This window comes from Scomber scombrus, chromosome 24 (assembly GCF_963691925.1).
Source record: "Scomber scombrus chromosome 24, fScoSco1.1, whole genome shotgun sequence".
Classification (NCBI taxonomy): domain Eukaryota; kingdom Metazoa; phylum Chordata; class Actinopteri; order Scombriformes; family Scombridae; genus Scomber; species Scomber scombrus.
Window position 1 is genome coordinate 12,441,720 of NC_084993.1, and position 27,741 is coordinate 12,469,460.

General features: G+C 41.9%; 2 protein-coding genes across 3 annotated transcripts in view; both read right to left on the bottom strand.

Annotated features, from left to right (window-relative positions):
* nbeal1 (neurobeachin-like 1) overlaps positions 1 to 16,279 on the bottom strand; it is a 45,383-nt gene extending 29,104 nt beyond the window's left edge. The window contains exons 1-10 of one of the 2 annotated variants that reach the window (XM_062414861.1): positions 16,210 to 16,279; positions 15,335 to 15,715; positions 6,283 to 6,374; positions 4,514 to 4,675; positions 4,281 to 4,362; positions 4,018 to 4,145; positions 3,675 to 3,757; positions 1,959 to 2,044; positions 727 to 1,090; positions 397 to 503 (exon numbers count right to left, since the gene is read on the bottom strand). In XM_062414861.1, coding sequence (XP_062270845.1) covers positions 397 to 503; positions 727 to 1,090; positions 1,959 to 2,044; positions 3,675 to 3,757; positions 4,018 to 4,145; positions 4,281 to 4,362; positions 4,514 to 4,675; positions 6,283 to 6,374; positions 15,335 to 15,385 — 1,155 coding nt within the window. In that variant the 5' untranslated portion in view covers positions 15,386 to 15,715; positions 16,210 to 16,279. Of the gene's footprint in view, positions 1 to 396; positions 504 to 726; positions 1,091 to 1,958; positions 2,045 to 3,674; positions 3,758 to 4,017; positions 4,146 to 4,280; positions 4,363 to 4,513; positions 4,676 to 6,282; positions 6,375 to 15,334; positions 16,190 to 16,209 lie in introns of those variants that run through there. The other variant, XM_062414862.1, reaches the window with a different exon arrangement.
* A 2,423-nt stretch (positions 16,280 to 18,702) lies between these two features.
* stradb (STE20 related adaptor beta) lies at positions 18,703 to 27,737 on the bottom strand. Its single transcript, XM_062445510.1, has 12 exons — positions 27,541 to 27,737; positions 25,676 to 25,742; positions 24,847 to 24,927; positions 22,921 to 23,023; positions 22,417 to 22,538; positions 22,195 to 22,303; positions 21,827 to 21,950; positions 21,560 to 21,731; positions 21,255 to 21,359; positions 20,905 to 21,161; positions 20,772 to 20,814; positions 18,703 to 20,593 (listed from the first exon to the last, which is right to left on the bottom strand). The coding sequence occupies exons 2-12, from the start codon at positions 25,685 to 25,687 to the stop codon at positions 20,432 to 20,434; spliced, it is 1,290 nt and encodes a 429-aa protein (XP_062301494.1). The 5' UTR covers positions 25,688 to 25,742; positions 27,541 to 27,737; the 3' UTR covers positions 18,703 to 20,431.
* Positions 27,738 to 27,741: the final 4 nt, after the last annotated feature.

The window sequence follows — 27,741 nt, forward strand, 5'->3', positions numbered from 1 at the left end:
TGACTTAGCACTTGTAGAAATCAAACCGTTTGTCATTTTGCTTTTGTTTGTTGTTTCGCGGTTGTCATGGTCACACATGAGATGCCCTTTAAAGACACGCATTAGAGGATCTTGGGGTTTACATGAGCTGAAGGCTCCAAACCACATAATTGGAATTCTGTGCTCCAAATCAAGGATTTGTATTGCTGAAGTTAAAATTAACCAGTTCTCCTCATCACCTAGGTGACCTATTTTGAAACCTCGAAATGGGGAATTTCCCCACAATGTAAAGGCGAGTTTGCATCTCTGAATAATGTTCAGTTATGCTCACTTCTGAACTCAAAAAAATAGCTCAGACTCATCAAGCGCCAGCTGTTTTTTTAGGTTATATTTAGAAAGGAAGACCTTTGCTGTTACCTTGCTGTTTTGCAGCAGTCGTGTCAGGTGCTCAAAGCAATTACTGTTGAGGAAGATGGCTTGTAGAACTGGTCTGTCTGAACACAGGAACATGTCCCTGATAGTGTCTGAGAGACAGCAGGAGAAATAGACAGATACAGAAACACAGAGGGACAGAGGGAGAAAAAGAGACACGGGCAGAAAGAAGTAAAGATAGGAATAAAAACAAAAAAGGGTCACATTAGTTTGACTTTCCTGTATGAAAATCTTGACTTAATAAAATAGAAGAGATGATTGGAAACATTTCTTCAATATCACAAAAGCAGAATTCATCATAAGTGAAGACTCTACCTAGCATGTTTACTTGCAGCGCCACAAATCGGCTCTCCCAGTGTCGGCCCAGCGTCGGCACTCTGCCCTTGGCTTGCTGCTGCTGCTGTCGGGTGGCGACCACGGCCGCCGGGTCCGAGTTTAGCAGCTTGAAGTAGTTTTCCAGCACGGAGGCGATTTCCACCTGCCGCTGGTCAGAGCTGGATGCCAGGAGGCGCTGCACCACCTCCCGCAGACAGCCCAGAGTTAACAGCGCCTTGCGGTCGGGGGCTTCGCTGTCCCAGTCCTCGCCTTCGTCCGATGAGCAGCTACCCATGGAGCAGTCGGCCAGCACCCGCATCAACACCTCCATGGTGGCTGGAGAGATGGCGAGCAGAGCATTCCTCTGCCGGAGGATGAAGGGATGCAGGGAGGGAGGTTGGAGAGATAGAGTGAAAGGTATAGGGGTTACCCAAAGGAAGTCAGTGGTGATATGGAGACATACCGCAACAGTTTATCTTTATATTCATTTTTTACCACACACTCTTACCACACACACATTTACTGTTCATGTTGTTTTGTCTGGTTTATTTTCTGGACCTGTTGCTTCACATGCTGCACCATCCCATGTTATATATGTTGTTTTTTTGTTAATTACTCAACTTGCACAAAATAAATTAAAACTAAATTAAATTAAATTAAATTAAAAACCTCAACAGTTTTCAGACTTAATAGCTTACTGCCACCATTCCTCATAGCTTGAACCACAAATATAAGTAAAGCTGAAACAATTAGTTGATTAATCAATCAACACAAAATTAATCTGCAACTATTTTGATAACCAATTAATTGATTTTAATGGAAGAAAATTCCCGCTTCCAATTCCAAACAAAACATCACCTTGGATTCTGAGATATGCGATAGGTATTGTTCACTATTTTCAGACATTGTGTTGATTAAATGAGTAAGCGATTCATTGTGAAAATAACAGATTGATAGTATAAGGAGTAAATGGTAGCCAGCACTAAGTGAAATGAGTTACACCACCATTCATTTCTATGATTACTACTACTAGACTTTAATGTCCATGTCTTGTGGTCCAAGTAGAAAGTAGAAGTCTGAATGAGCAGCTTTCATCTAATCAATGAAAAGTGGTCCCATGCTGGAACCCTCTCCAATCACGTTGACGGCCAGCAGGAAGAGATAAGTACGCTGGGGTTATCAAGCTGAATCAAGCCTGTGACCTGCCAGTTAAAAGCCATGCAGAGGATTACCTGATCACCGGCTACTATAGCTCCAAACAGGTGGAGCAGGCAGCATTTCAGACTCTCCTTCAGGTGTTCACTTTCCTGGAAGCATTCTGGAAACAGGACACACACACACACACACAGACATAAAAAGGCATTAGCTGGACTTGTAATCATGATGTCAGCTATGCAAATACAACACAATCATAAAATGAAACCACAGTTAACAGCTAACTGTCCAAGTTCCTGTATTTTTGTCTGTAAACAAAAACAGTGATGAACGCACACAGACACGTCTTTATCTTTTCCTGCTCTTTCATACACAGACACTCAGGCATGAAAACCAAATGAAATCCGTAGAGCAGATAAGATAGATCCTCTGGAGAGCACACACTGCACACTGCACACACACACACACACACACACACACACACACACACACACACAAAGGCATGTGGCAGTCTTGCCAGTAACCTCTGGGTCATGGTGGTCCCAGTCATCCATTAACTCATCTGTCAACACATCCGATTGGGCAGAAGACATGTGACGTCTTGGCTCCGTGGTGTCTGTTTCCTTCATCTGGATCATGCCACATCTCTATTCAATTCTGCTACCACATGATTACTATGAGTTGACCCAATAATGACAATAATATAAACCTCTTAAGATCAGCTAATTTGGGAATAAGCAGCTGGTTTTTCACATTTCTTTAACTTAGGCGATGAAAAACACCTCATGGAAGTTTTTGTGACTTTTCAAAGTTTACTTGAAATGTCAAAAAGGTCAAAAAAAAGTAAAATATTGATTCACCTTGAGAGTTTTTGCAATCATTAAGAGCAGAATCCATTATCGCCTATCAGGGAAAATGGGCTAAATAAATGGATAGAGGGAACTGAGCTTGTTACTTTTATCAAAAGCACACCCCCACTCTCTGTCAGGTTGGGCCTTGGGAGTTATCTTTGGTGCCAAACCGCAGCACTCACACACAGGACGCAGGGCTGAAGGGACTATTTGTTCAAAATGGCCGCCAGCATCACTGAAGTGGCTTGACAGACACCATTCACTATCAGCTCATCTAAACGCCTGGCAAACAGAACGAGGACACAAAGAGTGGATTCAGCTGAACTTAGAGAGGAGAGAGAGAGAGAGAGGAGGGAGAGAGAGAGAGTGACGACATGAGAGAACAGGAGAGGAGAAGAGAGGAGAGGAGACTAAAAAGAAGAGGAGTAGGCAGAGGAGAGGAGGGAAGAAGAGGAGAGAAAAAGAGGAGAGGGGGGACAGGGGAGGACAGGAGAAAGAAAAGAAAGAGGGACAAGGAGAGGAGAGAAAGGGGGAGAAAAGAAGCAGAGAGGAGAGGACAGGAGAGGAGCGAAAAGATGAAGGGAGGAGAGAAAAGGAGAGAGAGGGGGAGAAAAGAAGAAGAGGAGAGGACAGGACAGGAGAGGAAAGAGGAAAGGTGGAAGGGGAACGGAGGGGAAAAAAGGAAAGGAGAGGGGAGAGAGAAGAGAAGGAATGGGAGAAGAGAAGAGAAGAGAAGCTTGTTGATGATGCTTCCTCAACCGCACCCAGAGGCTAATAAAAGAAAGAGATGCAAAGTACTGTGGCTGCTTTTTGTTTTGTGTTTTTTACAGCAGGTTAACTGAAGGTAAAATATACAGTTGATGCTTATTTGCATCAAACCAACTATTTGCTGCTGCTGACACTATGTTGCACATGGACAGAGAGTGGAAATGAGAGACTTACGGTAAAAGAAGGGAACAAACTCAACAGTGAGCGGAGCTGCTTTGTACTTCTGTCTGCTCCTCTCTACTGTTCCCAGCTGCTCTCTGGAGAAAAACACACAAACAAATATGCAAATATGAACACACACAAGCATGCACACACACTTCTGTAAAGTGACACTTCCCTAAGACATATAAAGCTTCATAACCCTAACCCTGCTGTGACAACATTCCCATTTGGCAGCTTAGATCAACACTAATTATAGGACAGGATGATGGTAAATTATAACATTTACCATCAATACAGCATGTTAAATTGCTACTTTTGCTGGTGAATGACAACGTTAACTTCATTATGTCGTTACCCGCAGGTTCGATGCCTCCAGTTGCGGTACGGGTCGTAGAGGCTCTCGCAGAAAGCCAACGCGTGACGGACAAACTCCTCGGCCTGGCTCTGGTCGGCCATCTCCTTCTCTTTGGTCTTGCTCTTCAGCTAAAAACACCACACACACACACACACGTTTCACACCTGCTACTATAGGCCTCGGACTATAGATACATACTTTAATTCCTCTACTTTCTTTTACTTAGTGAATACATTCAAAGACATCAGAGAGAGGAGTCACACCTGCTGAATATAGAGTGTCGTCATATTGACGATGTGATTGATGTAAGAGCATGTGCCAATCTCCTCCACGTTGGACAGGTTCCTATAAGAAACACACACACACACACAGTTAGCTTATCACTTTCTTTCTTTTTGGTATCAGCATTACTACATTACAACCCAATTTATGGCAAAATAGGATTGTGTCCTTCTGTATATTATTTATTCTATATGTTTATGTTTGCTGTCCTGACCTGCAGATGATAATAAGGAATTTGAGCAGCAGCAGTGCCAGGTTTTGCTGCTCAGGCTCCAGGCCGTCAGAGGCTTTCTGGACGCACTGCAGCAGCTGGTGGCGCAAAACCTGCAGGATGTTGTCTGGGAGGAGGGTCAACACCGGAGGAACCTCTTCTGGCCTGGAGAACACAGATGCACAACAGCCACAATGAGCAGGAAGAATCTATTGCAGTGTTTAATCTCTCAGCACAGGTTGTAAAAATGTTGCTTTTCACCATGGAGGTTTATCATGGAGGAGGATTCGCTGCTTTACAGACAAGGGAAGGTTCTCTTTCTGCAATCACACACACATGCCTGGTCATGGCCTGCATTCAGGCTTTAATTCCTTGGAAAAACAGCATGTGTACTGTGCTGCTCTTGCAAAAGAGAGAGAGTGAGAGAAAGAGAGAGAGAGGGGGAGTGCAGCCAAACCCGTGCAAAATGAGTGTCTGTGGGAAAGCAGGACAGATGTGGCAGCTGAGGAGGAAAAATAAGGAGAGGGAAGGAGGAGGGGAGGGGAGAAAAATGGAGAGGAGAGAGAGGACAAAAGGTAGAGAGATGAAGACGAAGGAGGGAGTTGGAGAGAGAGAGGAGAGGATGGATGGGGCAGGAAAATAATTCAAGAAAGGAAATGACAGAGAGAGAGAGGGAGAGATGAAAAGCTCAACAAATGGGATTTAACCAGCAACATTCACACGGCGCTCCCTCTGTTATGAAATGTGGTGTCGTCTGATGTTGCTCTAACATACTGGATGCAAATTTTCGGGGATGTTTTAAACGCTCAGGGGGTTTCACGTTAACCTGGATCGTATGTTCGCATGTCGACACACATCGGAGCATCACCTGCGTGAAAATGTGACCACTCTGCATAAAAGAATCCGGCGTGGTCGGGCTATTTTTGGTTGTGCTGTGGAAGGCTGAACGGTGTGCGGTCATGCTGTGGGTGACGCATACAGGCAGGGGTAGTTTTGAAAACCCACTCATGATGACCTAATGCAGAAAGCTGCACTGGTGTATTGTTAAATGTTATAGGGAAGTCGGTGTAATCAGGGTGTGACATATTAAAGATGGAAGGATGCTGACGGGACAGTGTGAGATGAAATGGCAGAAATTAGATACATCTTAAATGTATCGTTATTTTCTTTGGACAAATTCCCTTAGACAAATAAAATGACTGAATTTTTTGGTCAATGAATCAATTGGTTTCTCAACATTAAAGTAACAATCTTTAAGATTTCCATTTCGCTCTTTGGTGACACCTATGGCGATAAACCGTATTGCAGGTGTGTTTTTGGACTTCACTTCCCAGAAATCCAAACAGTTTTTCCAGTCAGTTGGCAGTGAGTTAAATAGCAAGTCTGTTGCTTAAGCACCACCTACCCTCTCTGGCTGACCAATCACTGCTGGGTGATGAAAAACACGTCACTAACTCTGCGCCCTTCCCGGGAATATCGCCACCAACACCCAGTTTATAATACTGCAAATTCAAGGGCTTCCATCAGCTCAATCACCACTGTGTTAAGCCATTGGACAACAGGCATTTATTTAAGTTAAAATCTCCAAGATTATTACTTTAAATTAATCACTTTATTATCTTTAGTACCTTTTTTAAGAAAAAGTGTAAAAATGTGAGTTGCGTGCCCATTGATTTTATTACTGCTACTTTAACTATTAAATGCATAAATATGTTTTTTTTTTTTATTGAGCTTTGAGTGATTCATTGCGATTACAGTTCGTCACAAGTTACCTTGAAGCCGGCTTTTCAAAGTCCACGTCCAGGCATCGTTCATAAGAGCTGATGAAAATCTCCAGCCATATCTTCAAGTAGTCTGGATCTCTCTGAGAAATGTCAAAATAGAAGGTGAAGGAGAGCAATGAAGATGGATGAGGGGAGAGAGCCGGAGAGAGATGAGAGAAAAGAAAAGACACAATACAGTTAGTGGCCTTTGCTGACTTATCTGTCGCAGTTATAATACATAAATGGCAGCCAGCTGACAGGCCTTGTCTGCAATTTGATTACATTTATTGTACGCATGTCTTCAGTGACTCAGACAACAATGGGTGGCCAACGTTTCTGTTTCTGTCACACTATAATTCACAATGATCGTGACAAAAAGGGTATGAAAGGCTGACACACCCTTCAAATGGGTTTTCATTGCCTCAAGAACTTATAAAAACCCCATTCAATTACACACTTTCACTTTCATTTTGTCACCAGGAACTTTAAAAACAAAAAGGATACAAATGTTAAATTATGTGTTAGGCAAGTCGATGCCTGTGTGTACTGTGTAAGTTGAGTGGTTTATGAAGCTACAGCCGCAGCATGATGAGCACGTGAGAGCAGGAATGTCTCAGGTGGCCGTGTGAGTTTCTTATCTGTTTAAGGCTCAAGAAGCTCAAACATGCACCTGTTGACAGTGGAAAACAGGCCTGGCTGCATTCTGAGCAGGGTGGGGGGTGTGTGTGGTGTGTGTGCGTGCGTGTGTATTAGGGGGTGTTTCTAACAGCCGGCTGATCGACATTTCCTAAATTCCTGGAACAATGCCCAGAGAAGGATGGGATGGCAATGTCGGCTACAGAGGAAAGCTGGCCTGGTGTAGAAAAAAAAAATCCCCTCGGCCCACAGGAACTAACAAGGGACCGCTTTTCACAACAACTTAACCACTTAGATAACACGTTTGGATCATGAAAGTCTCAGTCTCAGAAAGTCTCACAATACTTTCATATTTATTGTCCTGAGGGAAGTTGGTTTACTTGGAATTTGAAGTTATTTTAAATCATGTAAATATGCTGCAGCTTTTCTTTTCATCTTGGCATTACTTAATAATTACAATGGATCTTACTTAAGGATACTGACGCAATTTCTAGGCTTAGTTTCATTTTCCATCAACATCAGACTAAAGTCACCGGAATAAGTTGAAAGACTTTATAATCACATTCTAATTCCACACGCGGGCGCTTTAAGGTGAGAGAGAGCGTCAGGTATCACGAAGACAGCAAACAAAGAAAAAGGGGATTATGAAGTCTCTGGATTATAAAAAACTTCAAGTGAATGTTTGTAGCTATAACATGTGCAGGTGCGGCAGAGGTGGAGCTGTCATAACACTGCAGACGCATGGCACAGTGTAGCTCGGGAGGAGTAATTCATTCATCGTACAGGGGTAATCACGGACTCGCACCCCCCCGTCGGATGCTGTCAAAGGGAATTTGACCATCTGGTGGGTGTGAGTGAGCAATCTAGGTCAAGGAGGGCTGACGAGGTGATCAGAGAAGATTAGCATAACACCCCTCAGTATATTGTGAGGTGTTTAGGAGGTATTGGGACATGAATTGAGGCGCTGGACAATAGGAAACTGTGTTAAAATTGCTCATTTCTGATGTTTCTTTCTTTCAATCACACCGTTATTATGACTTCCCACGATACCACATTTAGACAGAAAGGAAGCTTGCGACATGAACAGGGAGCTGGAGCTAGTTCATAAACTAAAATGTACAATTTCCTATCGAGATATAAAAGAACTTGCAGATTAAACCTTTGCGACTGAAAGAAAAACATGACAACTGGCCCAAGGACTGGGAGTGGAAGAGGGGAGAGAGAAGAGGAGGGGAGAGAGGGTGAAAGGCCTGACTGCTTCTGTCTGCGTGTCAGAGTGGGAATCAGCCAAAAAAAAAAGGGAGCAGGAAGCCAGACTCGCTGCTATTTCTATGAAGTCATCAGAACAATCCTGCAACGCTGGCCTGTGTGTGTGTGCGTGTGTGTGTGAGAGAGAGAAGCACAGTGAACTGAGAACGATGGAAAACAGGGAGACGTCTGATTGGATTCGGCGACGGCCACGTGTGAATAATATGTTCTGTTGGGAGAACATGGCACGCCGCCTGTGTGTTTCTTTTTTCCTGTGTAACCTTGACAGCGTGAATCACTGCCTACAATGAAAAAAAAAAAAAAGCCTCACTAATTTTTATGCATAATGTCTCAGCTGTTCTTCAGTCCACAAAATACATTTTTCTGCAGTCCGCGCAAGCATGTGAGCGTCTCTGCCAGAAAATTAGGAGATGATGATTTAAGCCAGCAGCTTCACTGTCAAGCGACTGAGCGTGTGTGTTTTTTTGTGTGTGTGTGTGTGTCTTGTCTAAAAGAATGTCCTCTTTTAGGCAGCAGCTTGGGCAGCACAGATGCCCATTGAGGGTTAGGACTGTGGCAGGCAAGGACACACCCTGCTCTACATGGCTCTGTTTATCCTCGGCCTTCATCGCTGGACTGGAGCACACACACACACACACACACACACACACACACACACACTGACACACACACACACTGACAGACACACACACACACACACACACACACACACACACACACACACACACACACACACACACACACACACACACACACACACACACACACACACACACACACACACACACACACACACACACACACACACACACACACACACACACATAATGATCTAGACTTACGAGTAGGAATCCTAACTCAACAATGGTCACCTTGTCCCCTAGTAACAATCATCTTGTGTCCCAATTTATGCATAAAAACCAATTCCCATGAAAGCATCACATGTGTCTCCTATGTAAAACCATTACCATATTAGGCCCTCTGCCAAGCTACTACATCACATTCCTAAAGATCTGTTTAAAGCTGACCTCTGTAAACGCAGTAAGGTCGCCAGCAACACGGATCGATGCTCCTCATTCTCCAAAGAGAGTTGCCCATTGACGTACAAAGTGGCTGGAGCGTTGGTGCAGTTAGGATCGATGCCCGGGCGCATTGACAGCTCTCGTTCATTCTGATGTGAGGCGCCCAACGCTGACAGATGAGACGTGTGTTGATGTTGGATGGCGGATCGGGCTCTGCTATGTGACACGTCCTGTCAGCACGCAGCGGGATGCCAGGATTGGATGCTTCGTTGCAACTGATAGTAAATAACTTAATGATTTTAAGGCGTCATATCACTATATGTTTGAATTATGTAAATATTTGATCAGATATGTATTGCAGTAACTTAATAAAATGTGTTCCTTTTTCAGTACTTATTTCCTCCTACACAGAAAGTCATGCATTTTAAGGTTATGGCAGCAGCATAAGCTTTTTGTTTTAATTAAAGGATGTACAAGCACACAGGCAGCCCAATTCCCATCCAATCTACACTATTGATTGACCATTGACAGCCAGTGGTGGTAACAAACCAACGTAAAGAGGAAGAATGCTATCATGCAAACATGAGTTGGGTTTTTTTTCAATGTTTTATGAGGAAATGTTTTGTTATTTTTATTTTCCTTATAATACTCCCACCGTACACCGTACTGGTTTTACTCCCTTTCATTTTTTTTAATCTATCGATTACATTTGATCAATCTCTTTTATTTTATCTTTTATTGTATTTTAGTTGGCTATTGTGAATTTTTACATTATTATCCTACATCTGGTGTTTCCTCATTGCAGCTTCATGAGAGTTAAGATAGCTTCCTAGTTTACTCACTTCCTGTTTTTATCGAGTCATTATTTACAACATAGTTATTTATTGTTTGTGCGTGATATAGGTGGTGTGTTGGGAGTGTGCAGTGTCTGTGTGTGTGTGTGTGTGTTGGGGGGGTTAGGGTATGTCAACACTTTCCTTTTGCACTACTATGTATGAAAGTGCTATATAAACAGTCTGATTGATTGATTGATGAAAATGGTTCTTGAACATCATTGATGCACATGATGCATGCTAAATGAAAAATGCTAAAATGAAAAGAGAAGAAAGAGAGAAATCTACAGTCAAACTGCTTTAAAATGAATCAGAGCAAACAGTAGTCAAAGGCAAGTGGAGCAAAAACCACTGAACACCAAAACCGACCAAGTTAAACACATAAAAATAATACAAGATTATTACACTAATAAAACCATTATGAGAAAATGGCTGAGTAAGTCATTCTTTTCTATAGCTACGCAACAGCAGGAGCTTTCTAAAGAGGAAACTGTTACAGTGTCATTATTACATTTTGCAAAGGTAATTGACTTGATTGATCTATTATGAGTTGGGAGTTTCTATGCAGTGCTGCAGCAGCTTGGCGAGAGCTCCGCCCCTCCAGACAGGCGTGGTCGGGGGCCAGCTGGTCGGGTGGTTGCTTTGTTTGGTTTGGGTGGCGATGGGCAGATGTAGTTTGGGTGGAAGTGGCATGGATGGAGTCACTGAAAACCGCGTTGTTTAAAAGGCTCCCTCCCTGCTGCGGTCATTCAGTGTCTGCATCATCGCCGCCTATCATCAGTGACATATCCTCTGGCCGTGATGTCACTAACAGGAGTGTATTTATAGAGGATGGAGGGAGGGGTTAAAAACCACAAGAGATGTCAGTGTCATCACTGTTAATCCTCAGATATTCATAGCACGGAGGTAAATGAGAAAGAAATGTTTTAAAAGGGGAGAAAGCTAGCCTGAGGGAACAAACTTTGCACTCCAGCATCTAAACCACAGCCTGTGAGTGTGTGAGCGGCACGGCATGCAGACACACACTTGCGTATAAGTGTGACAACAGATTAGACTGTAACAAGCAAACAAGCAGCAAAGCCGGAAAAAAGACCTGAGTAATCTACTTGGGTAAATATGTGAAACGCTGGCATTTTATCCTCTTTATTTTTTTGTCGTCTCCAGCTCCACTGTTCAGCTTTTTCATCTTTCTCCTCTCTCTCTTTCCTTCTCTGATTTCATTCCTCTTCCTCCAATCCTCCTCCTCGCTAAATCATGACTCCCGTTAAATGCAGGGGGGGGGTTTATGCAAATGGATGTCGTTTTTTTTCTGCAATCCAGTCAAACAGCTTCTCACAGGGCAGGGTAGGTGGGGGGGAGGGTGGAGGGTGGAGGGGACGCTGACATAATGAAGGTCCTGAGAATCCTAACCAGAAATCGCTGGTTTGTGGACAATTAAAAAGCAGTGAGGACTTCTCCTCCAGAATTAAGATACAGGACTCAGCTCGAAAGCCAGTGAAGGATGAAATGAAGCCCCTGGCTGTACAGAGGCGTGCACCCTGTGGTTGTGAATTTTAACAGGGGGCTTCTCTGCAGCTGAAAAAAGCCTTCAGAGAGTATCCAGCGTTAGTCAGAAGTCTACTTAACCCTCCACTTTCTCTGACCTGCCCTCCAGGATAATAATACAGAAGGGGGGAAAGAGCTGGAGAGGCACTGCAGCGTTACTGCACCGCTGTACACCAGAGGCAACCAGCAGCCGCTCCGTCTGCTCGGGGACAACACTGTAGAACGAACCAATGACAGGCAGCTAAGAGGATCGCTGGTTACATAATGGCCTTAGCTGCTGTGTGTGATGTCTCGGTCCTCTACAACTCTGAGAGGAGAGCTGGAGTCAGCCTCTATTACCACAGCACAGTCTCATTATGGTTGTTAAAATTCATGCTTTACAAACCTCCCTCTGATTGTATTAGACTTCTATTCATGGACAGACATACTGTATAATGAAAACTAATCCTTTAATATGTCATATAGAAAATATAGATCTATTTAACAGCTGTGCAAAAACTACAAACCATTAACAGCTTCAGAAAAAGTTCATTTCAAGCATTAGCAAGCAGTTGAAATCTTTAACTTGGAGACTTCATTGTTTTGTTACATACAATCAGATAGTTTTATATTTTGGAAGCGGCGCTGCCCTTTTGTTTTGGCTCGTGCAGTTAAGGAAAGCCTTGCGCCTGGTTTCAATGCGGGACCTGCCTGCTTGAGAGTAGATAAGAGGTCGGGGTTATCAAGTGGGCACCTTCATTTATAAATATTTTGTCTGTAGTCTGCTCATAGAAAACTGTTTATATGAGCTGTAAATACAAGTGGACACATCAGCTGATAAATGACAGGATGATGACATCACTTGCTCAGCTTCTAAGTGTGTTGGGGTGATATTCTATATTTTTATTATTGTCAACAAATCCCATAAAAAATACCAAAACCACAATGTATTGATCCTACTAATCAGTACTGTGTGTGTGTGTATCCAAAGCCTCTTATCTTACTACTCTGAGGCATAGAGCTCCATTATTGTGCAAAAACTATGCTATCACTGCTATGATCCACACTGGTGCACTGGGTGACCACACACACACACACACACACACACGCATACACTGTAGTTTACTTAGATTAAATCCCACATTTCTAAACATCCTGATGCCATTAATACTCTCTCACGCACCAAATACCATATGTATTAATCCACAGCTGAAAATAGTCACTCCAAAAATTCACTATTTGCCCATTATTTGTGTCCAGCACTTTGAGGTAATTACTCAATCCATTTTTAAAGAGTTACATCTAACTAATATATTGATGATTTTGGTTGGTTGGTCAAGTTGCTTGGAAAGTTACTTTCCATCCAATCAGAATGCAGCGACGCTAGATCCCTCGCCCCCCTCCTCAACACTGATGCTCACAGCTGCTCGCCCAATAATTTCTGACCTCATCTTCATTATGCCAACTGAATATCTGTCACTGCTGCCTTTAAAGCATGCTCAGACATATTTCTACAATGCCGTATTTCACATTTAATTTAAAATGTAAACAATCCAAGCCCCTTTCTTTCACATCAGCAGGGAACTAGTTGACCATCGAGTGACAAACATGACACAGCAGAGATAAGAAACTAGCGAGGCGAGTCGGCTGATGTCTGGCTTAACGGGAGCAGGACGAACCGGTTCTCACGACGCCGCCCGAGGCTGCTTGTTTTGTACAGTACGCGTCCCTGCTGACTCCACTTCGGTGAGATTGTTGACCTCTGACCCTGAAGGCGGAGGATGTCTCTCTGCTGTTTTGTCAATCATTAAACACAGACAGAGAGGCAGAGGACACGAGGGAGCTGTGACGAGAATACAACAAACATCTCACGAGCCATTTATCAAATTACACTGTATAATCTAGCTGAAATAGATATGACTTCTATTTTAATGCTTTAACCGCCTGTAAGCAGTCATTTAAGGTGGCAGTGTTACAATACTTCAATGTTATTGATTGTATGACAACCTGGATAGTGATAATTAATCTCCTTCATGTATATAGAAAAAGATATCATTAAAACTTTAGGTAGAGGTAATGATTATTCTTTTAAAACTACACTTCGAAATGCAAGTGTGACTCATTCTACAGTAAATATGTTACAAAAAAGAATGAAGTGCATCATAAAACAGGTGGATGATCATCTACTAGTATTTCCCTGCACACAGTGAGATAAGAAAATCATTGGGCTGAGTGAGACAACAGGAGGTAGGGAAGGAGAGCGAGGTTGTGGAGCTGTTAACCCTTCGCTGGGACATGGCAGGTTGTTAGGATGGGGGGTCTCGGTCTCAGAGCTTGGATAAGAGACTGCCCTCATACACCAGCATTCCTCATCTGATTTGGGACACGTGACTGCAGGTTCTCCTTGCTGACTACATACCCTGGCAACCCTGTAACACACACTCACACACACGTAGCGCAAAGCCCCCCCGCCGGCCATACCTGACATTTCTGCTGCACATATATATGTAAATGCTTCTCTTTCTCTCAGCATCTCTTGATACACAAAGACAGAAATGTTGGCCCTGTGGACCTTGGCTGGTATCCAAGATGAAATTAAACCATCCCTCCTCGCAGTGTAATGCTTAGTCAATGCAAATACACATTCCTGCCTGAACAAATGCAATGTGTACGCTCGCAGCAATCGCCGGCATTTTCACAAGTGACTGTGATAAGTGTGTGCAGGCAGCAGTGTGTCTGGATACTTCTGTTATGAAGCCTAAAGACCAATGGATGGGAATACATGGGTTCCATTTATTCCAATTTCTGCCAGGCTTGTGCGTGCTTTATGCTGCTACCACTCAGTGGGGGGGGAGTGGTGGTGGTTGAGGATTATTCAATGTCATGTCCTAAACGTACAGCTTTGCTTTCATGGAGTAAATACTTGAGAGAGGGCCGTGCGCTGCGTGTGTTACCGTGGTGAGGGATTACTGTGGGAAGCAAGTGTGTGTGCGGCTGCAGCCGGGCTCCTCACGTGAGGAGCGGCTCAGACGGGCCGTTTTGATTGGACGGTGGGATGTGCGCATGCTTTATCGCCGAGTGAATTAAATCTAACCTAACAGCTGACTCAAGGGGTGCTGTCTCTGCTCGTGTGTGATTCATTCATCGTCCACTGTGAAAACATAGCAGTATCCTATACGCACACTGCACTCCACTGCAGCAGTAGAGTGATGCTATTGACATTTCAATAGATATAGAATATATAGTCAGCAGCTATATGTGGGAGCTAGAGACTATTTTTATTACCTAATATTGAGTTACATTGTGTTTTTAGTGAATTAATCATTCATTTATACGCTTAACGTGTCCCCTACCAATAAATCCTTTAGGATCCTGCAAGCATTTAATTAGTGTGGGTTTAACTGGAGTGTTTTAATAGTACTGTGATGGTCTCAGAGGTTTTAGCATCCTGAAATGTGCAATTTAAAGCATTAAAAGATGCTTAACAGTGCCACAAAACACTGTGGTGTCTTTGGTTTAAAAGTGTTATATTAGGATGTCATATTGATTTTAGTTATTAAAAATGCCCTAGAATTGATACAGAAGCATCAAGAAACACTAAACTTCCGGTACATAAATGGTCAGAGAATAACCTCTGTGTTTGCCAGAGAGGAAATGCCATCACACTGTCCATTACTTCATCTCATTTCCCTGCATGGTTCACATGAGGCGGAACAGTGTGGGGACTGTGTGTGTGTGTGTGTGTGTGTGGTCATGCAGCTGAGGAATCCACCTTACCTTAGTGCAATAGAGCATCCAGACCTCGTACAGTCTCTCTTTAGATGCCATGGTGCCGGAGAGTGAGCACCCTCAGGCTGTAGTGTCCACCGAGGTCACTTCCCTGGCTGCTTCATGGTCTCCTACCAGTCATGACCTGAAGCACTGCTGCTTGGCATCAACGCTCAACATCATGACTGTCCAACTCTGGCAAGGTATCACACACACAGGGAGGAGAAAAAAAAAGGGCGGTGGTAGACGTGTTGTGGCAATGGACTAAAGAAACTTTCCCGATATTTTTACTCCATGGCAGAGAGGACTTGGAACAGCTGGGGCCCGTACTTCCAATTCTTCGGCTCTTCTCCTTCCAGAAGCTGATGATATTCCCAGCAGTGTTTGGCGCTGTCAAGAACAACAACACAGACAATTACCTATCGCGGAGGCGGTGAAACAAAAGCTAAAGCACCAAAACGCCTCCGGTAACGTTAAGTACTCCTTGTCCACTTCGAGCTGTTCACTGAGGCGATAGTGGTTAACACGACAAAACACACACCGTTAATAATGCTTGTTTCTGCTCTAAAAATAAGCCACAAGCAGCCTCGCTCGTCCTGTCACAGCTGCCTTTAATTATCCTCGACAAACATTACCGTAGCAGTCGACCTCACCTGGCCAAGCTAACTGAAGGCTAGCTGTCAAAAAAGCCTATTTCTATTTTTTTTTTTTTTTTTTTTTTTTTTTTAGCCTCCCTTTCTCCACCTCCTCCTTCTCCTCATGTGACAGAAACGCGTCGTCCTCACAAGCCTGCCCGGCTACATGAGTCTCACACGTTGAGGACAAACATGTTAAAAGCTGACACACTGTTTTTTTAAACGGTGGAGAAACTGGAGACCACTCACCTGTGTGACGAAAAGACTCAAACTGTCACTGACGCCGAGTTGTTGTTAATGTGTCAAGCTGCGCCTGACGTCACCGCGCATGAGAACAGAAGCGACTTCCTGTCAGTCAAAATAAGAGTCGATAGAAGTTGTTCATTGAAAGAATAAAAGCACATCTGTTCACTTACGTACAAGTACAAGCATGATATTTATTTTCTTTTTTTCTCATGATTTATATAGGAATTCATTCATGTATTTTTTAGATTGTGTACTACTATGTGACTATTTAATGTTGCTTTTGTAAATCCCCTTTTTCATTTTAACTATTTATTGGTGGATTATTATTTAATTTGTGAATTCTTTCTATAATTCCTCTTTTTTTATTGCTCATTAAAATATCAGATAATGAATTTTGATTTGATTTTTTTTGACTTATCAATATAGATGAATAAATGTCACACACAACAAATAGATTGAAAGTGTTTGTGATAGCATTAAAAAGTTAAATGATAACTTATTTCCACTGTGGTCCTCTTTCAAGGAAGAATTACTTACGTACTCTATTTGTTTAGGGTTTAATCAAGTCATTCATTCATTACTTAACGAGTTGATCAATTCCTGTTTTTATTGTACAATTAGTTATTAATAATGAAATGTTTAATTAGGCTACTATTTCTGTGACACTTTGGTCCTCTATACTATGACCATGACAGACATTTTATAAGTTCTCTCATGTCTTTATGTAAAGTGAAGTTACCTAAAAAAAAAATTTTTTAAAAACTGGAAAACAGAATATAATATCGAGGTTTTGCTTTGACATGAAAACATGAAATTCATGGGCCTTAAAGTTGATAATGATGTATAAAGTTTCAAAACATTGCATCACAAAATGGTCATTTTTTTTCAATGATTTTGCCGTAAAGGAAACGACACATGTTACCCGTGTTATTTCATTGTGTTGTGTCTTCTGCATCAAACATCTGTGTGCACTTTAGAAGACAACACTTCATTTTGAAAGCAAACCGGAAACTGAAAACATTGCCCAGCTGGCACACAAACACCAACCCAGCCAACTTCCTCAGGCTTTAACTGCACTTTCAACACAATGCAGCTGTTTCTTTTATAGCCAGTTTATATAACAGACCAAACAGCGGAATTTGCGGCTTTTATTATTTATCATAATACTAGATGTCTCTGCGACAGTTTTTCTGCTTTACGTTGTCGATGTGGAGCTACGTGGTTGCTAAGGACAGGGCTTGGTTGCGATTTGTTTTGATGCTGTGTCGCCACCTGGCGGAACAGTGGAGAACCGCTATTTAACAATCTATGTGATTAAATCTTCCATTTAAATAGGTTTTAAGTGTAATATAAAGACATGTTATTTTAACATAATACTGTAATTATCGTAGTCTGTTATTTGTAGTATTTTAAATGTAAGGTAGACTTAAAAACATCTTTCCTCAGCTCCTTCATAAAGAGGAGCAGTGAGTCTCCTAGAATTGAATCTGGGAGGTCATTGCTGAAAGGCCAAGGTGACTGCGACTGTGACACAGATTAGGATTATCAACCCTGTGTGTTTAAGGAATGTTTGTCAGGAAACACATCTGGTGGCTCTTTCTGACCCTGAGAGCTGACCTCTGCATCTGGCAGGGCTGACAAAGCCTCAGATAACCCTGGCGTCCAATGTCATAACATGTAATATAGTATTATATAATCTACACATCATCATTGAGAAAAAAGTGTAAAGTTGGTCGGGTTGGTAAATACTGATACATTCTTAATAATTTCTTTATAAATTATCTTAATAATTCTTTAACTGACAGGAAATACTTAGTTTTCAGTGTGTAGTTTTGCAAAATATGAGCACATGTACTTTATGTGTCCTCAGCTGTGACTATATTAGTAGCCTCCAGAATTATATACACTGTATCAACCTCCTCACAGGAAGTTACAATGTGGAGGACTAGGACTCAATGTTCTCACTGGTACTTTCTTTGGTAACATATTTGAAATATTCATGACTTGTTTTGGATTTCAGGCCAGGACTCTTTCAGTCTCTTTGGCACCTTCAACCATCCTATCATCCCAGGAAGCTCCAGCACGACAGCAGATCACTGAAAACACGTTCTGCCTCCCTCCAGAACTCAAATGTTACCTAAAGCAGCAGTGAGTCAACAGTTAGCAGAGGATGACAACCTCCTGGATCGGTCCAACCCTGAGGAGCATCTGCTTCCTCTGTTACTGATAGGTTTGGGAAGCTCTTCACACACAGAAGAAGCTGTCACCGTCACCATCTGCTCACCTATGTGTTCCAGATTTAAGTATTTCCCACATATCTAACAATTCAGAGAATCCATCAAAGATCGAGGACTCACCAGGTTGGCAGCACTTCAATGGAGCGTACTGCCAAAACACACACACACACACACACACTTTAACTATCAACACAAATCTACCAAGAAATCAATCAAGGCAAACAGGAAGTTTAGAAATCCAATTTTGTATATACATATATATGGTTTATAATGTTTATATAAGGCTCATACAGCTACCATGTTTGATATGTACTGCAAATCACAGTTCTCATACACAGTACACTTTATCACAGTTACAGAAAGGTCACCATATTCAGAATGGAGGTTTCTTTAAAACACAAAGGCATTGTTGGAGAGAAGTGGTTACAGCACAGTAGAATTACTCTTCTTCTTTTGGCGTATCACTGGTGATCAGGAAAGGGAAGTGTCTCATCTACGGTCTACTCATGGTTTCTATTTCCTACATGGAACACTAGATATACTCTATTGCTCATGTGCTCTTTTTCAGAGCCTGATTTGTACCTTTTCCCCTTTGTTCGTACAGTAGGCAGTTTTAAAATGACTGTACATTAACACTATGTGCATATATAGCCAAACGTACTGCTAAAAAGGTATTTACATATTTGACTTTGGGGCATGTTTTCTTTTTGTTGTTGTTTTTTTCAGTAAACACACACCATCAGATTTTTATTGAGGCCTGAAAACCTACAAATTCAGACTTCCCACGCTTTAATTTGGACAAATAATTAAGGAAATTGTGGTAGATTCTACCCAAATTCTGATCTAGTATTAAAACAGCATCCTGGCAATAAATCCTGAAGTTTAGAAAGGTGTTTAAACTAAAAATATTTATTATTCAAATATACTGAACGATATAGATGAATATATATGCACATATGTGTTGCAAATCTTTTTTTTTATGTACCTCAGTATTCACTATTCACAGTTGGAAGACATAATAACACTTACAAAAGGAAAAATCCACCCTCACATAGTGTCTTATACTTATTTGGGGTTATTTCAGTCAGTATCGTTTGGGATTGAAGTCTCTGAGGATGTCTTTTGAGCAGAACAACAGGTACGATGGTCACAGCAAACACAGCAAGCAATTTCACACCTCTTTCTAAAAGTGCGACATGTATTAGTGAACTGCATTCTGGTCTATTGAGGCTAATATCATGAGTGTCTCCTCCTTTTTGCAGATGGATTTTACCATGTCGAACACAGACAATGTATTGCACAAATAGCTGATTTTAACCTAACAGCATTTCGGGGTGGACTTTTCCTTTAAAGGACCAGTGTGTAGAATTTAGTGACATCTAGTGGTGAGGCTGCAGACTGCAAACAACTGACCCCTCGCCTCCAAGTGTGTAGTAGTACCTATATTGGGAGCAAAAAACGTGTAATTATACACTAATTAAAGCATACTTATTAATATTATCTTCCATTCCTGCCAAGTCCATTCATCTAGCTAGCCGCTAAATTCTTCACACTGCACCTTTAACTTATAGTTGCCTGTTACCTCAGAGGAAGTGTGTGATTATTAATCAGCTCATTCGTTTTTTGTCCTGTGACTCCTTGACAGTCTATTAGTGTCATCATTATTATCATTATTGTTATTATTATTATTATTATTATCATTATTATTATGGATCTAAATCAGAGCAGCTTCTTTGATCCAGCACTTTCACAGTCGCCTAACTGACCCATGACCCAAAATCCACATTTGCGTCAAACAAACGTATGTTTTTAAAAAAACTACAAAACTACTTAAAAAAGGCTCAGAGAGTCGGGTTAATAATAACAAAAATAAAAGCACAGTAGAATTTGGCCTCATTGCTTTGCTTTGATTGTCTTGTGTTTGGCTTGCTAGGCAGAATTTGGAGAATTGGGAGGGGGGAAAAGAGAATGGGATGGGGTGGGAGGGGTTAGGAGAAGTCCCACACGGCCTCGGTGGCGTCGGCGGAGGTTGGAGTCTGAGCGTGGCAGGACGGGCCCGGGGGGCAGGATACGGGAGGGTCCTCGGGGCTGGTGAGGGGCGCCGCTGGGTACATGAGGTTGAGGAAGGTGTCTCGGGTGTGCCTCTTCACCTGTCAACAAACAGCACGACTCTTCTTAAACACTGCCACTGCATTGTAATGTTTTTTTGCCTCTTTATATACAGACCTAACCTACAATATAAAATCATGAGTGTTCTATGTTTAATTCATTGATGTTTGCAGATTTGAGATTTTTACTCAAATTAATGTAGACCTAGTGGAAACCCACCTGCTTGAAGAAGGCGTGGGTCAGCAGTGTAGAAGCTGACGGTCTATAGAAGGCAGAAGATAAAAACACACAATTATATCGTCATATCTGATCAATTGTCAATCAAAGCTGACTGTTCCTCTAAAGTAAAGACCTGCGCTCGGGCTGCTGCTGCAGACACAGCTGGACCAGGTTATGCAGGGTGGCTGAGTGGTTTTTGGGCCCGGGGCTCTGAGGTCGGTCGGTGGGAGGGGCGGTGGTGCTGTGTGTGAGGCTTCCGGTGGCCACGCTCTCCCCGATGCCGGAGTCCACCCCTGAGCGCGACACCTTCAGCCCCCCTAGTTCGCCCAGCGGGAAGGGAGCCACATCCAGCAGGCAGCAGTGGGAGCCACGCAGCTTCTGAAGCAGCATCTGGAGAGAGAGATTCAAACAGTGGATACAAGACATTTGAGCAAACCAGCCCTTTAAATGTGACAGCAGTTTGAATGGAAGTGTTTTTGTTACCTGAGTGGGTGGCATGTCCTGGAAAGGCACCCTGCCGCTGACCAGCTCACAGGCCACGATGCCCAAACTGTAGATATCTGACTTCACGCCGTAACCGTGCAGGTCCTACTGAGGGCAACACAATAAGAGAGAGGAGAGACACAACAGATCAGAATAGATCAGCCGATGTTTCATTACTATTAATGAAAAACAGGATGTATATGTAGCTTCCACTTGGAAATAATGTGTCACTCCAGTTTTGACCAAAACAATTTTAGAAGGAAATAAGTAAGGAGTGGGTGTAACAGAATCTCGCCAGGCCTGACCTGTCGCAGTAATTCGGGGCTGAGCCAGGGCAGCAGGGCGGGGCTGTGGTGGGGCATGTCGAACACCGCCCGCATCTTCTTCCCCTCACGCATCATACTGTAAACACTGTGGAGCCCTGAGAGGTAGACGCGCCCATCTCCTGACAGCAGGATATGACTGGCCTTCACCCCCCTGATTGGACATAACATTTTTTTTTCATTTTTAATGGGTTTTTTTGTGTTGCAATTGAGGTGTATCTCATAATAACACCTTCTGTCTCCACTGACCGGTGAACGTAGCCCATCCGGTGCAGGTATTCCAATGCTTTCAGCACACCGTACAGCAGGTATGCTATTAAGGACTCGCTCATCCCATCTGGGAAATATGTCCTTAATAAGGTGTCTGCAGAGCCTGCAGACAGGAGGAGAGGGAAGAGGACAGATGAGCAGCTCATTCTCATGGACAATACACTGTGATTTATCTTTATTTTGAAAAAGAATGGTGTGAGTTAGTGTAATAATTTGGGCTTGAGAAAACATCAGCAGAAAAACCCTGAACTCTTTTCGAAGTATTCACAAAACCAGGACCTGGTGTTTTTTTAAAAATGATTTAAGGACAAAACAAAACAAATGATTGATGTGTGTTAGTGGCTGACCATAGGCCATGAGTGGTGTAAGGACCCAAAGCTGACAGCAGGAGCTGAAGACCAGTCGAGAGGTCAGCAGGTTGGAGTGACGGAACAGCCGAGACAGCAGAACCTCGTTCTGGAGGATAACGACGTTATCAGAAAAGAAAAGAACGATTTGAAAAGCTTTTTAGCTTTGTAGACGAAACACATGTACTTAACAAAAATGTCCTTTTCTGGACAGCAGCTCACCATGAGCTGCAGCAACTCCTCCTCTGTGCACTCATCCAGGTTGGTTTGTTTGACAGCCACCATCTGGCCAGTGGGGGTGTGACGTGCCATGAACACCTGGCTCAGGTTATTGAAGCCCCTCCCTGTAACACAGGTCAATATTGCAGGTTAATATTGCTTTAAAATTTCAACTGGACTAAAGTAGTCACATGGTCACGTAGTTCAGTTGTTCCCGCTCTCTCCTTTGGCTCATGTAGCCCCATGGCTTGTACTGGATGTTATTTAACATGATGAATTATATAAAAGTGGATATTGTGATGTGACTTTAAATATACTAAAAATCATACCAATTTGTAATCCTATTTGTGTTTTGTAAGGCTGACCACTTGACAAATGAAAGCCAGTGATTGTCAATTACTTTGGGCTGATATTTAATTATATTTAACTTTTTTGTAAGTTTAAAGGTAGGTTTTCTTGGCTGCTGTAACGGTCTGACTCAAGTGTGTGCACAGTGGTGTTTCTCACCCAGCTCGGCCAGTAGCTGGTAGTGGGCGGGCTCAACGGAAAGCCCTGTGATGTCATCTCCACCCGCTGGCCCTTGCAGAGTGTATTGAGAACCGTCAGTGCTCTGCTGGGAAACACACGCATGTTATACATTTATCTCAAAGGTAACAGAGAAAAAAAAAAACAATGTGCAAACTATTCTGTGAGTAAACATGATTGAGTACATCACATATGTAAATGAAAAATAGAAAGACCCACATTTGCAGTCTTTAAAAAGGCTGCTATGTTTTCTATAACCTCCACTATTTTTTCACATGAAGATCAGTTAATTTATCACATTTATTCCTACTCAACCTGTGAAAACAGTTGTATAAGGTATTCTGTTACTCTGGAGGAGCTGATAAAATAAACCTGGAGTAGTCCTTTAATCCAACAGTCTAAACATGGAAATGAGTAAGCAGGAACTGCTTTCAAAGTCAGTAAATCAAGAGTAAAAAAATCTAAATAAATAAAAACACGTCCTCTGAGTTTGGGGAAAAATCTTGAAAAAACCTCTTTGATCAAATGAATGATGTGAGCTGCAATATTCTACAAAATAATGACAATTACACTTTCTTGTCGGTACTGTTCAGCCCGACTCCAAACCTCCACCTGTCTTGTCACTGCAACCGACACAAACAAGAGTCACCAGGAGAAAAACTGCAAAATAGCGACATAATAATTGTCATTTGCTTTTGTTGGAGCTGAGAACAAAGCCTCTTAGTCATCCTAGCTGACGCACAATCACTTGTGCCACATCAATGAGGCTGAAACTTTGAGTGGGCAAGGAATGGGGCGTGGAGTCAAAAACAAAAATCAAACCACAAAATGCCTTTTGAGTAATATTCTAAATCATTTTGTGTTATGGTGCTTCCCCTTTAATAATATATCTTACCAAATACCCAATCCCCTAAAGTGGATCATTGAATTTTCATTAAATTCATCCACCGAATTAGGACCTTCACCCAGTAACCTCCTGCATGGATATCCACTGCCACAAAGGGGCTAAAATGTGCAGATGACACTGAGGTTAGTCTGCTAAACTATGAGGTAATGTGTGAGGGGACCACAGCTGCCAGGAGATGGCACTGTGATACAGAGAACAGCAAAGAGAGAGAGTGTGAGTTGTGTGTGCGTGTGCGTGCGTGTGCGTGTGTGTGTGTGTGTGTGTGTGTGTGTGTGTGTGTGTGTGTAGGGGGGTGCTTGCAGGTTTAGTGAATTTAGTGAATGTGTTTCATACCATACACATTCTTAGTATTCACCACTTATTGCCTCAGCATTGTGTCTGTTTTTATCAAAGGGAAAGTAGCAGTACATGAATAATAATTATTATTAAGCAGTTAATAATAATTATTCAATATCAAGTACTGCATTCATATGATTAGAGTTATAGAAGAATATCATAAGACAGGCAAAAAGGGGAATACGTGCAAATGGTTGTTTTTTTTTATTGACATAGAATACCAGTGATGCTTTAAAGGGCCACTCCACTGACTTTACTTTTATTTTACATCATATTAAATGCCACTCAAAATAAAAAAAAACCCTGATGATGTAATAGTGATGTCATCAGGGATTTCTTCACTTTGGCTTGGGACGTCGAGGTCACAACAAAAAGCCTGTGTTATGAACTGGGGTACAGAGTTGGAAAGATGGACATGGAGCGTCTAAATTAAGGACACTACTGAGTTGCATTGTGGGAATTGTAGTGTTTCTTCTGCCCTGATTTGTGTGTCTTTTTAGGAATTTAAGGAACAATTAAAGAAATTGTAATACTAAATCAGTGAAGTGCCCCTTTAGGCTTTGTCAACAGCAATGGTATTCCAATAGTCAGCCTTTAATGACTTTAAGGTGAATCTTAAAGTATGATGGAAAGGCATCAGCAGGATGCCTCTCCATGCTACTGACCAGGAACTGGTGGCTGATGTCCTCATAGCGCTCCTCTATGTCCATGGGCTGGACCTGAGCGTGGGAGATGCAGGAACAGTCCTGGTGAAGGGGGAGGAGGAGGGGAGGAGCACAGGTGAGACATGCCCAACAGGACAAGGAGGAGGAGGAGGACGAGGAGTGAAGGGGAAACATGGAACTAGGGAACGGTAGGGAGTTGAGGGTGATTCGCTGCTTCACCACAGGGGTGTGGAGGGTCAGAGATGAAGCAGAGAAGCAAGCGTCTGATAATACGGGGCTGTGAAGGCACTCACAGGGCTTTTTTTTAATAGGTGGTGAGTGGAGACAGAATTAGAGTGATGATAACAGACTACAAAGAGGCAGCTGAGTGACTGATGGGTCCTAAGAGAGCGAGATAAGAGCTTCATACATAATTAGAAGTGCCCGTTATGAGACTATGCACAGATAGCTGATATTGTATCTGACATTTCCCACCTATATATGAATATTCACTCATTCATTATACTGTATTATATACATCTCATTTGGATAACACTTTAATGCAGACATGCTATGTAGTTTTAAAGTCTCCGTTAATTCCTGATTGACAGCTGCATGAAAGAAAATATCATCAAAACACAAATTGAATAATCAGCTAGAAGGATAATATTAAACACATAATAATGCACCACTTACTGGAAGCCCTTCTTTAAATATACTTTAATTGATTTTGCCATTTCCCATCAGAGGCATCAGCATGAGACAACTGATCCGCGATTACACGTCTACTAGGTCACACCTGAGCGACAACCAGACACAAAACAAAAGCCGTGCTGCGGGACGTTCTTACCAAGAAAGACATGGAGTCCTTTTGGCGACGGTAGAATCACAGACTCTGGCATTCATCCGCTCACAGGCTGCAGGAAGACCGAGAGTGATGGAGGGAGACAGAGAGGGGGGATGAAGCGCAGCAGTGTAATATGAGACACACAAGTGAATCCCCCCACTAGACTAGAGTGCCAGCCACAGCATCCCTCCAGCCTCAGCCGTTCATCTAAGCCACGACTGCAGCTTACCTGGCTGCAATCAGCTGATCTACACATCTGAGGGAATTATGTTGAATTTGTAGGAGGATATCCCCGTCCAGTAGCGTCAATATAAAGACTGTGTTCTTAAGAATCAGAATCATCTTTACTGGCCAAGTATGTTAACGCATGCAAGAAATCTGACTCCAGTTTCGTGGCTCTCATTGTACTTAGACAAAATAACAACACAACACATCTTCAGAAATACACAAAAGAAGTGAAGATGCTTGTTGTGTGATTCTTCTGTTATTGTTTTTGTCTGTTGGTCAGTTTGAGTGTGCGTTTTGTTTATTGTGTTTTAAACAATCTTGCCTAACTTTATCACGTGCCACCCTATCACCTTTTCCCCTTAGAGGAGCACAATGGAGCTAAGGTGGTGGGGGGTTTATTGAGGGATTTAGTTATAGTATAAAGTGATATGGGCTGAAAAAGATATGAATATATTGGATTATTGACTGATATGTGCATTGGGAGTATGATTTTTGATATTAGATGGGAATGATATTTTTACATAATTTTTCACTTTTTGTAGTGTGGGGATGGGATTGTGGGTGGGGGTGATTTTATGGGGGATCTGTACCAACCTATGAGATTTCTTATGTGGTTTTTGTGTGGGGTGGGGTGAGGTTTTTCAATTTAAAGAATTGTTGTATTAGACCACATTTCGCCTCTGCAATTTTAAAGCTGCAGTGTGTCACATGATTTCAATAAAATTTGGATTAATTGTTCAGCCCTACTGTCTATCTATCCATCTCTCTATCTAGATAAATATATTATTATAATATTTATTTTTTCACTTTAAAACCCGTGCAACAACAATATCAAACTCAGGTATCTCACCATTCAAAACCAATATTACTCCTGTTCATAATGTTACTTTTTTTTACTATCCACTTGATGCTGCAATAATGTAAATTTCCCCACTGTGGAACCAATAAAGGTATATCTTATTTTATGTATATCTATATGTGAAAGGAATACTGATATAGATATTGAATGGTTAAAAAAAAGTAGTAGGTGGCCATTCACAGTATATAGCCTGTTCAGATGTACAATAATGAGTGAAATGTAAATAAATATATATAATTTGTAGGTATAGTGGATATTATTGTGTTTCAGGATTGTTACACAGTGCCACAGTGAGTTAACTGTTCTGCAGGAATATTTCATTTAGTTGCATTATGCCTTTAATTATAACGCACGAAAAAAAACGACATTTTGATAATGGCGCAATAAAAATTAGGCTTTTAATGATTTCGCAATGAATACAAGTATTAATTCAGCTTTACTTCAAGGTTAGATTAACAGCAGCCATTTTAGCCGTATTATACGGACACTATTACTTAAATATGTCGAGTTAATATGACTATTAGCGAAATTATAGCTATTTATATACAATTTGGGGCTATGTTATTTTTTTTATCATAGGTTTATGAAAGTGTCCAGAAAGAAAAGAAAAAGCAACCGGCTGCACAAACACAATATCTCGTTCAACAGTGTAAATACAGTCGCCTGGTTCAAGCATTCAGTTAATGTTAGCTCAGTCACTTAAAACGTGTCTTTTATATGTATTGTATGTTTGTATATATTAAAAAGGTATCGTTCATGTAATAGAAAGAAGCTGCCTTACCTTCTCCTCTCGACAGCAGCGCTGACGCTTCGACGTAAACAAGTTAAAAATACAAAGGAGACTCTGACACCTTAAACGACTTTTTACTTTGAAAGTTCATATTCTTTCATTTAGCGTCAAATTGATATAGAGTGTGCCAGAAAATAGCGACTTTTACTGTCAATGTGGAACCGCACAGATAATAATAGCACGAAGCGAAAA